This window comes from Trifolium pratense, linkage group LG6 (assembly GCF_020283565.1).
Source record: "Trifolium pratense cultivar HEN17-A07 linkage group LG6, ARS_RC_1.1, whole genome shotgun sequence".
Taxonomy (NCBI): Eukaryota; Viridiplantae; Streptophyta; class Magnoliopsida; order Fabales; family Fabaceae; genus Trifolium; species Trifolium pratense.
Genome location: NC_060064.1, coordinates 743,652 through 759,516, shown reverse-complemented (window position 1 = coordinate 759,516; position 15,865 = coordinate 743,652). Strand labels below are relative to the sequence as shown.

Genomic DNA, 15,865 nt, shown 5'->3' with positions numbered 1-15,865 from the left:
ATTTTTGTTTATATTTGAGACTTTCAATTTTTTTGTTTTGTTGCTTACATTTGAGACCGGAGAAAATAGTTTATATAACTAGAAAAATCAAAATTATTAAGTTAAACACCATGAAATTCCAACTTTAGTCGCGTGAGTTTTTAGTTTTTAGTACTTGACAATTTCTGGTACAGGTAATACTTGCCAATTTGCAAGCTAAAAAATAAAATGTTTAAAACAATAAAATTATTCGTAAAATCTAGCACCAATAAAATTATTCCTAAAATAAAAATAAAAAATTCTCATCATACATACCGGTGTGAAATAGGAGAAAGGAAATAAAAACGTCCTTCTAAAATTAAAATTAAAATTAAAATAGGAAAGGGATATTCCACGATGTTTGGCGCCGCGCTTAATTTCACGCCACGAATATTATGTTATATATATATATATACTCCATTTTCAATTTTCAATTGTTCAATCATTTTCTAAACTAGTCTCAAATTGGAATTGGAATTGGAATGTCACAAACAAATTCCAATTCCGACGCACAATTAACCGTACCAGAACGTGCTTTCTCCGCCGCCGGCGCCGCTTTCATTTCCGCCGTCATCGTTAATCCCCTCGATGTCGCCAAGGTACCACCACCACCCTAATTCCCGATTTCCTACTATCATCAATTGTTCAAATCATCCATCCAATTTCGTTTCTTTGTTTTCAGACAAGACTTCAAGCGCAAGCTGCCGGAGTTCCCTATCATGAAGTTTATCATCGAATGCCATCTTTTCAAACTAACACCGTGCGTAATGTTTCTTTCTTCAATTTTTGCTTATTATTATATTTGAGATTTTCACAACATATTTTAGTTACTATTTTTGTTTTCAGATGCTACACAATTCTATCAAATGCACAACTACGCCACTACCATATAAAGGGACGCTAGATGTACTCTACAAAGTTATTCGTCAGGTTAGTTAGTTAGTTAGTTAGTTACCATGTCGCTGTCGCCGCGTTTTTGAATGTGTTACGATATTGGCTTGGTAGTTAGTTGAATCAGAGATTACGAAGTAGAGTGATCAGTGATAAGGAGTAGATTATAACATATTCTATCAATTTATGCAATTTCTTTGTTGATCAGTAAGTTGAAAACATTTCTTACAAGTAGGAATAGATACTTCATTAATGTGCCCCTGTGGTTGTTGAGTTCAATTCAAATGAAAAAAATAGTTAGTTAGTTACCGTGTCGCCGCGTTTTTGAATGTGTTATGATATTGGCTTGCAATTACTTACTATAAGAGGGTTCACAATCACAGGTGTGAATTTATGCAGGAAGGGTTTACCAGATTGTGGAGAGGCACAAATGCTAGTTTGACATTGGCCATGCCAAGTGTAAGCTATCTTTTCTGTCTTGAATTTTCTCATTTTTTGTTTTTGGCTTGCTTTATAGGAATGATGATACTGTTCATTTTCGTTCTCCTATTTTGTAGGTTTATCGCACATGTAGTTATATACAGTATACTAATGGTTTGTTTGTGAATAGGTTGGAATTTATATGCCTTGTTACGATATCTTCCGCAACTTTATGGAGGAGTATACAACTCAAAATGCTCCAAATTTAACGCCTTATGTTCCATTAGTAGCAGGATCGCTTGCACGGTCATTGGCTTGCATTTCTTGTTATCCTGTAGAACTTGCAAGGACTCGCATGCAGGTAAACAAATTCTATGTTAAAATTTTGATGCATTGCATAATTTGCCATGACATGAAGAGAAAAAATTGACTGGATACTTTCTAAGATATGATTGGCATTGTATAAACTACAAATACATTTACAATTTATAGACTAACGTATGTAGATTCTATTAATTGCTATCCTAAAAGTAAGGAAATAGAATATTTCCTATTACCTGAAAACATGAAGAAAAAAATACGACTGTATAGAAAAAAGAATGTCTATACACGGTTACACACACACACACAAATAAAAGCAAATAGTTGAAGATCTTCCTATACTGATAATACAACAATGTGATTTCTTTATAACCACTTCTCTATAGAAAGTTCTGTTCTGTGGTTTTTCCAGGTTAACCTACCGACTTTGTCTCATGTTCTTAGGCATTTAGAGTAACACAAGGTGACAAACCTCCAGGTATATGGAAGACGTTGCTTGAAGTTATCAACCCAGACCAGGGAACAAGTTTTCTTCGAAACCGTAAGTGTGCTCCTTGCATCTCTCTCTGATTTATCTTTCTGTGTTTTCCTTCTGAGTTAAAACAAGTTTGAGTTTACTTCTGTTGCATTGTATGATGTCTGTGTTCTTTTGGTTGCCTCAATTTGTAAATACTTTGATTAATTTTTTAAAATAGTACACAGGTATCGTTTTTGGTGGACGGGGCTTGGAGCACAGCTTTCTAGGGATGTTCCATACTCTGCAATTTGCTGGTCAACCCTTGAGCCGGTAATATTTTATTATATTTGTGAAATGAATAAGTGATTTTGTTTGGGATATTTCTTTGTGCATGTGTTTATTTGGATATGTTTGCAGATAAGAAAAAAAATTATTGTACTAGTGGGTGAAGAACCAAGTGCCACAACTATCCTTGGGGCAAATTTTTCTGCTGGTTTTGTAGCAGGAACTTTAGCATCTGCTGCCACATGTCCACTTGATGTGGCAAAAACTCGACGACAGATTGAGGTTAGAAGTTGAACCTTGCTTTTAGTGATAATTTTTCATGCACTTCACTCACCTTATTTCCTGCTGAGAAGTCAAAATTGTCACGAAACAAATGCAATGTTAGCCACTGGCTAAAATCAAATTTCCCACACTTTAATTCTGTTTTGGTCCTTAAAACCTGTGGAGCTAGGCCTCCGACATCATAATATTTGTTCATGAATGTGCTGTTATACAAACAATACAAACTTTGAACATTTGGAGGGATATTTAGCTTTAACATGTGTCATTGGGCTTCAAATTGAATGAAAATTTGTGCACACTATAAATGCAGTTAAGATGTTATGCACTGCTAAACTTTCATAGGTATGGTTCGTTAAACAAATCAACTTGCAGAGTTGCCTTATACAATCTTACTTCATTTTTAATGAAAAATTGTGCAGAAGTGTGATATAGTTAGAATTGGGCATTGCTGAACTGTAGTAGGCTGGGTTAATTATACAGATCAAAACTTGCAGAGTTCCATAATTTACCATAAGTTTAAACTTTAGAGCATGGCGTGACAGTATTCTTAAAATGGGAATACCTTTTTCCCAATGTTTTGCTGCTTTACTCTCGCATTACTCATCATATGTTTTGGTGCGCTGCTCTTGCATTAGTCGTCATTAAATTTTATCTGGGGAATCATGTACATTAACTTAATTTGCCCAAGTACATAGTTGGTGACTTCCTTTTCGCTAAAAAAATGGTCTCTTTATCATTTTCCCAGAAGGATCCTGAAAGGGCATTAAAGATGACTACAAGAACAACATTGCTGGAAATTTGGAGGTATGTCATTATTTTTAAACTGATATTGATTTGACATAATTTGATTTCTTGCTTTGTAGATCATGTTATTTCTTGAGCAAAATTAAGAGGTCATTTAGGGCATATATTTTGGACTGACTTTGGGCTCTTTACTTTTCTTGGGACAGGGATGGAGGATTGAGGGGGTTATTTACCGGTGTTGCTCCCCGTGTAGGTCGTGCTGGTCCATCTGTTGGCATAGTTGTCTCCTTTTATGAAGTTGTCAAGTATGCCTTAAATCATAGACATTCAACTTCATCATAGAAGATACTATGCATTCATCATCCAGCCTGTTTGCTGGAGGTCTTCTAATTCCATGTTTAAAGTTAGGTTAATAATTGATTGCATCAAAGACACTAGTCTCAGCCTCAGAATACGTTCCTGACATCGCAAGAAGTCGGAACTCGAGATGCAACAAAACACTTGGCAATGGCCCAATGGGCATCTACTAATGATCAAGTTTCCCTTTGGATAGGCTAGTGTCAAGTTTCATCATTACATTTACAACCTTATAAGTTATAAGTAAAAGTTAGTTAGTGCCATCATACGAATTGAGACAGTTGGCTCCAAAACAGCAAGATTATAAGCTTGTGCAGATAAAATGTTATTTCCAGTATTTATTTTGGTAAAACAAATAGGAATTCACACGATTTTTAATGTTTAAAAAGTTTTAAGTTGATTTTTCATTATTGATGTTATAATAAATTTGTCCTTTCCATCAAATTTGATATTAATTTCGTCAAAAATGTCCAAGTGGCTAACCATGAACAAATTGATTTAAATAGGTTTTAGATTGATCTCTTACGTTTTTTATTTTTATTTTTTTTATTTTTGAATAGAATCTCTTACGTTTTTTATGTTTGAATAAGTTTGCACATATATGGATAACATTTATTTAAAAAAAAAACTTAGTAGGTCAATATACAATAATTAAATAGTAGGAAATATAGGTATTAATAACTTGGTGTATGTTTGGTTGTGTTGTGTAAAATAAATGATATAGAAATCAACTCTAGAAATAAAAATTACACAAGTTAATATTTGCTGATAAAAAGATTACTTGCCAGATTAGTCCGACAAATGATAAAAAGAGATGACTATTAAATGCACCACCTAAATGGCCACCCACAACACAGTGCCCATTCGCACGGGAAGGCTATGAAGTTCAGTTCATGAGACCGCGGCGGAGTGGAGCAGCCGCGCCTCGCCCCCGTTTTTTACAGTTTAAAAGTAAATCATGGCTATTTACTTTGCCCTCCTTAACGCTTACAAGAAATTTTTCAAAATTAGAATTACTGGTGAGAACGATTTCAAAATTTCAAAATGAGGTTTGTTAACAGTAGAACAAAATATAACTTACAACAAGTAATCAATACATTTTCTTTAAAGCAGAAAATAAGCTCCTCATGCAACAATTTAGTCATACTCTAATTCATCAGGAGTGATAGGCCTTTTAAGAGGGATGATGGACTTCTTTTCAACATCACGAGATAATGCTTTCCTCATATCTGAAAATAAAGGGAATAATCGTCAACAAATAAATAGTTACATGAACTTTGTTTAAAGAGAGTAAGAGATGAATTAAAAACAAAAACATGGAACCATACCCAATCCATCTTCTTCTCCAGAATAATAACGCAGCACTCGTCGATAAATCACATAGCCAAGCTAAATAGGAAAATAATTAGTTAGCAATTCGAGCTTTAGACTCAGAAAATCCTAATCTAATCTAATGAAAGAAAAGGTATCCCAATCCAACAAAACAAATAGAAGTCTGTATCCTATGATTCAAGTAATCTGTAAATTCTCAATAAAAAACCTTAACATTCAATTTGCAGTGACATTATATTTTAATATAAATATATAATATGCCCTACGTTTGCGGGAGAGAGCAGCCCTCCGATCACTAATTCAATTAATCCCACCAATCTGAAAATTTGGTTTTGTCTATTGTTTTGAAAATCAGACCAAACCAGCCTGTAAGATCGGATTATCCGTGAACTAGCCAAATCACATGAACCAAACACAATTTTACCAGTTAAAAGGACTAAGTTTTGCAATTGGAAGAAGACTCCCAATCCATCGAGACAAAATTTCATCTCAACAGACATTTTACAACAAATTAATATAACGTCTTCTTCTGAAAAGTGAAGATAATTTTTTAAAAAAGAATCAAACCTATGTTTTGAGGTTCAAGGCATAAAACAACACAAGACTACTGTGCCATTTGTTAAGTTTCTTTATTTTTTTTCTTCTATAATCAGTTTCATATATGGATTTTGACATTTTGTTAGGTACAGTTGTAACCTGTATGCAAATTTATATTGTATTTAAATTTTTATAGTTTAAATATTTATATAGCTAGAAATTAAGCTTAAATAGCAGAGATGGGAATGTTATGATAAATGAGTGGACACAAAAGATAAAGTGAGATTATGAATGAATGAAATAGAGACAAAGTTAAGCAGAACATAGCAACAAAATGTGAAAAAGAGGGCAGAGTCACAACTTAGGTTAGGTGTGTGAAGAAAAATTGTGAAAGCACTAATAAGGAAGGTGGACCATACGGAAGATATCCCATGATCAGCTATAAATGTTATCTAAAAAACACTGCAGGTCAAACCATTTAGAAGGATTTGGTGTTAAAGAGGTCTATAATATTAATATTATGCCACCGGTTCCACCAATTGGTAAAAAGGCTTTTATTGTTGTTATACACTTGTATTTTGCTTTACCTTATCAATCCAATGGCCAGTTGGGCCTCAAAAACCTAAATATCTCTCTTTACCGGTTCAGTAACCAATCTAGTTTGGAAAATATTCATATTGTCAATAGTCACACACGACACAAGTCCTCATAGTGAGAAAATGTGCAATTTATTGTGGTGTACAAATACAATCCACACAAACTGGCCAGCAGAAATAAGCTAAGAAATGAAATAAATTGGGACAGATACCCAAATTTTTAAACAGAAGGCATCTATGATTAATTGCTTTAACTTCTCTACTATGCTGCAGCTACCATATTCCAAGATGGTGGGGCCAGTTCTCGTTTGATACTCTCATATTCTGATGAAAAGTTAGATTTTGTGGAAACTCTAGCGAAACTGCTTATGAACTTTAACATGTTGACTTGAATATGAAACTAGAGATCTTTCATGGTGTAGGGTAACATGACAGAAATGGCGCTTTCGGACACAATGTTTGCACTTCCTATCAAAGCAACTTTTTTTGGCATAAAGATGGAACTGCTTTTGAAGCCTCTCAAAATCTAAAACAAATTGATAGTATACGTAGGAGCTGCATTCCCTTGAAATTAAAGGTCTATTATACCCTTTCCTTCTTTAACAGCCAGATATTGTTTTATTGACCATAAGAAATTAACACGTAGATCAAAATCCTCCTAAACAGTTCAAAAAACAAGGGAATGCATAGGGAAAAAAATAACAGATCAAGAGACTCCCTTGATCATTCTGTATGTCTAACAAAGAAACTGATTTGACACGATCTTGTACATAAACCCATAAGAAAGTTGCAAGCAAGGGAAGGTTTAGTCGGAAATGAATAGTACAGAATCATTACCTTTTCATACATCTTGATGGCTGGTGCATTTGATGCTCTCACAAATAGATCAACAAAGTAGGCTTTGTCACTGCAAAATCCAATTCTAACTTATATCAAGATCTCCACATACACTGATTAGGCTACTGGTAGCACATTCCAGAATGTCACCACAACCCAAACCCAAAATTAACATATTTTAATCGAAAGTATTGATGCAACCAACAAAATGGAAATTCGTAGTGATTGGAGAAATATCACATATCATAAAGTCTAGAAGATACGATTTATCAAAAAGCTACTGGGAAAAGAAAATTAAAAAAAAAAAAATCATGAAAATGGTAAAGGGGGAAGTTTCAGAAACTTAAGATTACAAATGAAACATACGCATGCCTTACATATTGTCACTGATGTCTTCCAGAAGATGCATTAGTTTCTTGGCTAACTGTTGCCTGCGATACTCTGGAGCAACAGTTACTGCAGTTACATGACCATGCCAAGATTCTCCTTGCCCCTCTACTTTACCCATAACTACATTAATGATATTGGTGTTAATATCCCATATTCTTTAACATGAAGATCAAACAACTAGAAAATTAAACATCGTACGACTTAATCCACAGTTTGGCACACAATATGAACATTTAAGAGAAACATAAACTGCATCATGCATTAGAAGATGCAAACAACAGAAGGCATCTTAAGTGTCATTGATCTAATTTGGATGAAGACTTCAATAAGCGCTTATAGGAAAAGAAAAGTTGAAATGATCTTGCCGTGAATATAAACCTCAGCTATTTTCAAAAGCTCACTCAGCCAATTTTTCCATAAATTCATATAAACTTGAAAGAAAAAAAAAATGAAGTCAGAAACCAAATATTATATCAGTTGCGAAATCCCATAAGCTAGAAGCTAATCCACAACGTCCCTTTTTGTTTTCTAGGTCAGTTCACTGATTGTGAAGTGCTTCATGTCTATCCTAAACCTTACTGAAGTTTAAACCGGCAAATCCTGCAACAAGTTTATAATCTACCAAAGGCAACATTCATTACTGAATCTTATGTTTTTACTTCTTAGTTCTCACCCAATGCTAGTAGTACTACTATATTGTATTCACTGCATGTCATTGGACCTTATGCTATCTGTCTCACCCATCTAAGGGTCATACTCTAATTTCTACTCTAGTAATAGATTATTTTCCCGTGTCGTAACTGTTTCAGACAATTACAAATGTCCCTATGTTGGTTAGTAGTATAAATACTGTAATCTCTCTCAGGGTATCAATCAATCATTGCACATATTAATACGATTTCAAATTCACCAATTTTCTGTCCCTCTTTGTGCATTCTCTTCACTATGTATTCTAAAACCACTCTAATCCTAACATTTTAGGCAAAGGAGAAAACTCAATCCTTTTGAAAATCAATAGTGGAACTGGATTTAAACAAAACAATAAGATACTTACTGTAACCCATAATTCGATTGCCGGGGCCTTCGGCAACGTGGAAATAATCAGGCCATCGTGCTAGATAGGTCATGTAGAAGGACATGTTAAACTGAAACAAAGAAGCAAAACTTAAGAACTCGCACAAATCGAAAAGCACTATATAGAGTTCAATGAAGAAGATCGTACAGTTTCGGTGAGATGATCTAGATTGACATTTGTAAAACGAAGAAGATCGTTGCAGCAAAATCTACGTATTGTCGTCATCTTCAAAGGACCTTCAAAACATTCAAAAAATGTCAGGGTTTGAAAATCGAAATTGAGAAAAAAAAATAAAATAAACAGAGAGGTAAATTGAGAGGGATGAACTCACCAAGGGAGGGGAAAGAGAACACCAGATGGTGGCGAAGAAGCTCCGGCGCGGCGGCGAAGATGTATATGCAAACTAGGGGAGTGCCACACCTTAGACCGATGCTATCCTAACAACTGTTATAATATTATTATTTTAAAATAAAATAATATGAATTATATTCGTATTAATATGTTATTTTGAGTTTTTGACTTTCGTTGATAAGTCTAGAGGGAGTATATCTTTATTTTATGGCAAATGCTAAATAGTGTCCCGAGACACTTGTTAAGAATTCAAATTTAGAAAATTTTACTTGCAAATAGTGTAGTCAATACAACAAAAGTCTATATTTTGATGTTTTTCATGCACAACTTTTATTTTATTTTTTCTTTTGGTTCCTTAACTAGTGTCCTGGCTATGAAGCACGGACTCCGACACGGACACCGCGACACGACACGGACACCACGACACCGCTAATGTAAAAAATATAGGACACCGACACCGCTACATATTTATAAAACATATAAATTGAGAATCAAAATATATACATGTAAATCTAATTTGAGCAAGTTATTTTTTAAAAAAAGTTTTAAAACAAGATATGATAGTATTTTACCTTTATTTATCCATCTACGATCGAAAAAACTAAAAATATCGTAATCAAAATGTAATGTCTTCAATCCCTAATTGATCAATATTATTGTTTCTACACATCTTTAACTCTTGTAGATATGTCTAATATGTGCCTAAGGAGAGTATAAGCAAAGAAAAATATTTTTTTTGGGACACTTGTCCAACACGTGTCATACGAGTGTCTTACAGGTGTCGGATACCGATCAAAGGAGTGTCAAACTAAAGAAAAAATTGAATTTTTCCCGACACCGATATGAGCTATCCGACACGTGTCAGACGAGTGTCATAAGAGTGTCGGACACCGACACGTGTCGGACACCGCGACACACCTAATCATAGAGGTGTCGGTGCTTCCTAGTGTCCTGGAGGTACCGGTTAGCAAGACATTTTATTTTATTTTTGCTACAAAAACTATATCTTTATTTTCATCAAATCAAAATCAATTAAATCATTTTTTTTTTGACAAATCACTATGTTAATCATAAAAATAAATATGATTATTAACTTAAGCTTTTAAATAATGTATGTCATAGTTCTTGTTGAAGATGATGTAAGAAGGATTAGTTTGTCTCAGTTTTATAAAAAAAAAAAATGTATGCTTGTTAAAAAAAATATATGTTGTAGTTAAAATTTTAAATATGTTCTTTAAATATTTTGTTAAACACTTGTATATGATAGACCACTTGTAAAAGTAATTCATATTAAAAAAATCTACAAATTAGTCTCTAGTGAGCTTATAATGTAGTCCTAATTCTTTTTTTAACTAAACAACATAGTCCTAATCCTAATATAACATGTTAATTTAACGTCATAATCTTTTAATTATCAAAATTAATAAGACTATTTTACGAGACAGGTTAAGATTGTTTTTGTCAAGACAAAAATCTAGAGACTATTTAAGCAACTATATTTGGTTTAGCATTGAGGAGTTTGACTAGTATGCTAGAAGTCTTGAGTTCGATCCTGAACACCATTGTAAAAAAAAAAATATACATAGACTATTTTGGCTATTTACAATTGTGTTTAAACTATATTTGTTTAGTAGTAATATTTAGAATGTGTTTAGAAGAATTGATCGCTCGAAAGAAATCTAGCAACGGTTGTCATTTTAAGATTCAGTATTTACGGTATTTCAATATGCAGAATTTCTAGTAGACGCGCGGCTACTAAAATCTAGGATTTGTGGCTTCACAAATTCACAGTGGAAAAGGCATATAGACGTGCGTCTACCATTGCAAAAGCTAAACCAAACACTCTATTCATCAGTTTTGAGATCTTTGGCAGAATATCAACATTGCAATGACCAATAACCAACATATACATTGCTGAAAACGAATAAATACAGTGGAATTCTGTACTACGATGGATGTCCAAATCATAAACAAACAATACAAATCTAAGTTAACACACCACAAAAAACCATCCAAAAAAATAAAAAGTTCTCATGATTAGTTCTGACACAACCCCTCCCCTCCCTTGTTGCTTGTCACCTGCCTGTTAAGTACACAAGAATGTTAGACATTAATGTTTCATAAGGATGTTATAGACATCAAGCATTACATTCACATGGAACAGTCCTAGAAGGAAACCAAACTAATAGTTTCTGACTGATTGAAACTACTGATAGGATCGCGCTAACCACATTTAGCGTTCATATTTCATCTTTTATTTATATTGCTTGGGGAACAAAGTAAAATCAAATCTAAAGCTCAAAGAAAATATAATTATGGCCTAATAATAATAGCTTACTTGGTTTCATCACACTACTGATTTTGGATCCAGTGATCCTGCAGCATTGCCTTCTCCTGTCATCATATTATTCGGATCCTATACAAAGAAAAAATATAAATTAGCAGTATGCCAGATAAACTAAAAATTAGAAGTAAGGTTGTGGAGCATCTACCTCCATTCCCCATTTGATATAATCTGGGGATTCACAGGCCTTATATTCATCAACCAAGTTCTCAATTATCTCCCGCGATTCATCAAACTCTGAGAGGTCATTATCCTGTCCAATTGTTATTGGTGACATCAGATGAAATGACAAGTATTTAATGGCAATGCTACCAGCCAAGTACAGAACAGATGCATCAGCAGTGCCGAAAAGATTGATACAAAGTTGGATCACTTACAGCAAACATTGGGAACTTCCGGTAGTTGTCTAAAAAGGCTTGTTTCCTTCTCAACTTATCATACTGGCTCAGACATTTACTGAAAAGGTGACGGATGCTAGTATGACTAGCCAACATAAGCCCACTGACCTAATAAACACAGTAGCTCACAGGTTATTACTAACTCTTGGTTATCCAAACTCGGAATAATAGCCATTCCTAAAAAGATATGTTAAACTATCTCCAGTGCAATCAGATGCAATGCAAAAAGACAAGATAATCATAAAAACTAAGACGGAAAGAAAAACAATATACAGTCCTACCCTGTGTGCAGTTTGAACATATGGTGATTTCCTGGATAGAGCAACCTACCAGAAAAAACAAGATGAGATTGTCAGAAAAATAAATATGAAACAGAGAAAAGGAATCAGCTGCAGTAACTTTAAATGGATTTGCCACAGATCACAGACCTGAATACTTGCAGGACCCCACTCAATAAAGTTAACTAGCTTTCTTTCACGTATCCTCTGCAAACTTTCATGAACCTAAATCCATAGAGAACCATAAAATCAGTTTAGCAAGGTTAAAATATTTGCATATTAGATACATCATACATGATACTATCACAAGTCAATCTAGGCAAGCTGCAACACAACTGAAATTATGTGTAGATATATTAGAGAAAGACTAGGAAAGCTCCACCAACATCAATTGAAGATTAATTATATCTTTTCAAGGTTTTGACATGAGTTGGAGAGAAATATGGTATACGATAGAGCATTGTGGTGTCGTTTGGTCCATGTGGTTGACTCCATTTAGTGGGATAAGGCTTGGTTGTTATTGTTTAACATGAGTATAAAATTCCTTTTATGTTACAGCAGAAGCAAAAGATCTAATGTTAAATAGAAGGAAATCGGTGCTTCACACAGGAAAATTAGTAGCAGCTGATGAGCAATATTAATTATTAAGAAGGCGCCTTTCTAATAAAATCAATGCAAAACCAAATGAGCAGTTAACAAAAGGATGATAAGTAAGCTTTTATAACTCAGTTTCAATTAACAAATGGTAAACTTCATAAGCATCATCGATGCTTTGTAATTATTGTCATTACCTGGGTTGGGTCAACCTCTCCTTGGATGATATTCAGAATTGATATATATTTTGCTTGGCTAGCATCTTTGGTCCTTGCATAAGAAGAGACCATAATATTCTTTGCCTGTGAAGAATAGAAATGTCAATGGATCACATAGTCATTCAATTTGAAGATTAACTGTTTAAGCAGTCATTGTACCTGCAGAAGTCTTCTCATGACATCAAGCACAGTGGTCTTACGAATTACATTAGCCTGCAAAGAAATACAATCAAATTTTTAGATGTTTTCCTGAAAGTGTAATAGAATAAAGCACATTTTTGCAGGACAACAAGCATATCTCAATTATATTATGGAAAAGAATTATAAAATGAGACATAGAGAGTGGGAGGGGAAAATTAGAAGTTTCACTGTAGATTGTTCAAGTTCAACAAAACAACAGAAATCTTCACAGGACAAAAAAAATATGAAAAATCTTAATGCTCTAAACATCATTTTAAGGGGAAAAGGACAAAAAGATCTCACCTGACGTTCCACTGTTAAAGGCGTATATCCTGTCATTAGAAAATGGCATCTTGGTGTAGGAATCAAAGAGGCAAGAAGACCAACTAAATCATTATTCATGTATCCTGGATAACGAAGAGTGGTTGTGCTGGCAGACATCACAGTAGAAACTAACGAATTTGTTTGAGCAAATGTTGGATTTGATAAATGAAGTCGTTCAACAGCAATTCTATTTAGTGCAGTATTGTCGAGAACCACAACACAATCAGCATTAAGAGTCAGTCGCTTGAGTGTCAAAAGTGAATTGTATGGTTGGACCACCACATCACTTGTCTCCATTTGGTTAGGAAATACACTGTATGTCTGAACCAATTTCTTGCTGTATCGGTCATTCAGAGTCTCCAAGAGATACGACCCCATACCTGCAAAATTTGCAAAACAAAATTAAAAACACAGGTGAAAATATTTGAGCAATCTCCAAGGTTTTTCATCTTGAATACAGGAAGTTCAAAGGATAAATATTATGTAAAGAAAGAAGAATGAAACCTGATCCTGTTCCTCCAGCAATTGAATGACATAGAACAAAACCCTCAAGACTGTCACTACCATCTGCTTCTCTGTCAATCATGTCCATTATGTCTTCTTCAACATTCTTTCCCTGATGGTATCCACTAGCCCAATTGTTTCCTGCACCACCACCATGATCAGAGACAAAGATATTCTCATGATTGTAGAGGTTCCGGTAGTCGCTATTTTGAATTCCATTAATAACTCTCGGCTCCAAGTCAATCAATAGAGCACGCGGTATATAATGTTGATCATCAGCTTGATAAAAGAAAACATCTTTCCTATCTCCTCCCTGCGCCATTTTTTTACCAAAAAAATGCAAATATCAATCTAACAAACTTGAGTTGGAGCCTTGAGGAAAAAATAGTGTACATTTGGTTTCTCTAAAAGTAGAATTGGTTATGCCTTCAAAATTGATTTTACTTGAAGCTAGAAATTGTAGCTGATGATTCTATAATTGATTTTTACACTCAAATTTTTTCTTAAGCTCACTTTTACATGAATTTATCTCAACATAAATCACTTTACATTCAACTCAATTTTAGTCGGAATCAATTCACTTAAAATCAATTTTCCTCACTGCAGAACCAAACATACACTTAATCTAACAAACCAACCACCAACATTGACCATTTCAAAATAAAGAACTAACATTCAGTAATCACACAGCACACATTGTATAATAATAGAAAAGTTACTAGTTAATTTCTACTAATTTAGTACTAGTTAAAACTAGTATCTAATCTAACATGTTGTTGAGAGAAAGAGAGAAAGAGGTGGACCTGAGTGGCGAAATCTTCGAGGATGCCGTCTTTGCTGATGCCATGTTCAAGACAGAGCTGCTTCCAGAATTCCATACCGATCTGATTCCCGCATTGTCCAACCTGAAGAGTGATTATCTCTCGAGGCATTTTTTGTTAATCGGAAGAAGAAGAATTAGGGTTTCGTCGCGAAGAGGGAACACGCTTTTTGAAAAAAAGAAGAACTAAAACACTCACAAATAATAATAACAATAACAATAACAATGGAAATGGAATATTATTAGGGAAAAGGAAAATCGATGCTTTTCTTTGTTTAGAGTTGTTGACGCTTAACTTACACTCACTCACTCACTCACTCACTCACTCACTCACACTCGCTAATCATTCATCACCACCACTCTCTACTTTTCAACCGCCAAATTGCAATGTCTTTCTTTTTTCTGACATTAATACCCTTTTCCTCTTACTCCCGTAAACAATTTTTTTATTGGTCAAATATTTTTTATGGCAAACGCTAACGAGTGTCTCGGCTCTTTTAAGTGATTAATTAAATACTCTTTTCGATTTTTAGTATAAGAAAATTTTTGTTTTCTAGATTCAATCGTTGATGTATTTGATCTAAAAAATGACCAGATACATCAATCATTTCATAAATTTAAAAAGCAAAAGTTTTCTTATATAAGGGACCGGAGGAAGTAGTGAGTTTTTTTATAGAATTTTTATGGGAATGGTAAAATCAACGCATTGGAAATTGTAATGTTTAATTTTTTAATAAAAAAAATTCTTTAAATGGAGTGCTTAAAGAGTGTCCCGATGACACTCGTTAGCAACACCCATATGTTTTTCTAAGGTCCGCAAAATATAAGTACCGGACAAAACATTAAAAGACAAGACTGAAACACACATGTCAAATATATGAGTTATTTAACAAATTTTGTGTTGCACGATATTTGATCGATAAGAGATTATTTTGTTATTTTAGATAACTTTGTAGAGGACAGAAAGTTGTCCCATAATTCACCGGAGGACAATAATTTCATTCACTTGACCCATTACCGATTTAAAATTAAACACCGTCCAGCTGAATAACGTTTATATAAGGTGACACATGTCTTTTCTAGCTTAACCAATACATCATAGATTTGTTTTTTATTTTATTTTATTTTTTTGCTATGTATCAGCGTTAAAATTTTTAGAGAGAGTTTGTCACATTTGAGTCCCACAAAACTCGAGCAATTAAACTCTATATATATATATATATATATATATATATCTGTGTGTGTGTTTTTTGTATACCACAAAACAAAATTTCCCTACCTATTGAATTGAACCTCTTACCTCTCTAACAGA

The 15,865-nt window shown here is 33.9% G+C and overlaps 3 protein-coding genes across 4 annotated transcripts; 1 reads left to right on the top strand and 2 right to left on the bottom strand.

The window, feature by feature from the left end:
• The first annotated feature begins 443 nt into the window (after positions 1-443).
• On the top strand, positions 444-4,112 carry LOC123889595 (mitochondrial carrier protein MTM1). 2 transcript variants are annotated; one of them, XM_045938998.1, is made up of 10 exons: positions 444-617; positions 701-778; positions 865-948; positions 1,309-1,368; positions 1,520-1,690; positions 2,095-2,191; positions 2,346-2,437; positions 2,525-2,674; positions 3,420-3,478; positions 3,625-4,112. In XM_045938998.1, the coding sequence occupies exons 1-10, from the start codon at positions 501-503 to the stop codon at positions 3,758-3,760; spliced, it is 1,044 nt and encodes a 347-aa protein (XP_045794954.1). In that variant the 5' UTR covers positions 444-500; the 3' UTR covers positions 3,761-4,112. The 2 variants fall into 2 exon arrangements, with proteins under 2 accessions (XP_045794954.1, XP_045794955.1); XM_045938999.1 differs by lacking the exon at positions 444-617 and having other exon boundaries at positions 1,293-1,368.
• A 650-nt stretch (positions 4,113-4,762) lies between these two features.
• LOC123889596 (N-terminal acetyltransferase B complex catalytic subunit NAA20) lies at positions 4,763-9,013 on the bottom strand. The gene is made up of 7 exons (XM_045939000.1): positions 8,872-9,013; positions 8,690-8,779; positions 8,522-8,612; positions 7,455-7,587; positions 7,078-7,147; positions 5,104-5,164; positions 4,763-5,004 (listed from the first exon to the last, which is right to left on the bottom strand). The coding sequence occupies exons 2-7, from the start codon at positions 8,765-8,767 to the stop codon at positions 4,913-4,915; spliced, it is 525 nt and encodes a 174-aa protein (XP_045794956.1). The 5' UTR covers positions 8,768-8,779; positions 8,872-9,013; the 3' UTR covers positions 4,763-4,912.
• A 1,769-nt stretch (positions 9,014-10,782) lies between these two features.
• Positions 10,783-14,945, bottom strand: LOC123889594 (tubulin gamma-1 chain). Its single transcript, XM_045938996.1, has 11 exons — positions 14,537-14,945; positions 13,734-14,046; positions 13,209-13,609; positions 12,885-12,938; positions 12,705-12,809; positions 12,064-12,138; positions 11,917-11,961; positions 11,615-11,743; positions 11,386-11,490; positions 11,232-11,309; positions 10,783-10,976 (listed from the first exon to the last, which is right to left on the bottom strand). The coding sequence occupies exons 1-10, from the start codon at positions 14,663-14,665 to the stop codon at positions 11,241-11,243; spliced, it is 1,425 nt and encodes a 474-aa protein (XP_045794952.1). The 5' UTR covers positions 14,666-14,945; the 3' UTR covers positions 10,783-10,976; positions 11,232-11,240.
• Between the last annotated feature and the right edge of the window lie 920 nt (positions 14,946-15,865).

Excerpts from the sequence above, each read along its gene's own strand:
- LOC123889595 (XM_045938998.1), top strand. The coding sequence starts at position 501 with ATGTCACAAACAAATTCCAATTCCGACGCACAATTAACCGTACCAGAA. Across the intron at positions 618-700 it reads ATCCCCTCGATGTCGCCAAG|ACAAGACTTCAAGCGCAAGC; the intron begins GTACCACCACCA and ends CTTTGTTTTCAG. Across the intron at positions 3,479-3,624 it reads ACATTGCTGGAAATTTGGAG|GGATGGAGGATTGAGGGGGT; the intron begins GTATGTCATTAT and ends TTCTTGGGACAG.
- LOC123889596 (XM_045939000.1), bottom strand. The coding sequence starts at position 8,767 with ATGACGACAATACGTAGATTTTGCTGCAACGATCTTCTTCGTTTTACA. Across the intron at positions 8,613-8,689 it reads TAGATCATCTCACCGAAACT|TTTAACATGTCCTTCTACAT; the intron begins GTACGATCTTCT and ends TCTTTGTTTCAG. Across the intron at positions 7,148-7,454 it reads GAAGACATCAGTGACAATAT|TGACAAAGCCTACTTTGTTG; the intron begins GTAAGGCATGCG and ends TGGATTTTGCAG.
- LOC123889594 (XM_045938996.1), bottom strand. The coding sequence starts at position 14,665 with ATGCCTCGAGAGATAATCACTCTTCAGGTTGGACAATGCGGGAATCAG. Across the intron at positions 14,047-14,536 it reads TCGAAGATTTCGCCACTCAG|GGAGGAGATAGGAAAGATGT; the intron begins GTCCACCTCTTT and ends AAAATGGCGCAG. Across the intron at positions 11,744-11,916 it reads ATGTTCAAACTGCACACAGG|GTCAGTGGGCTTATGTTGGC; the intron begins GTAGGACTGTAT and ends TGTGTTTATTAG.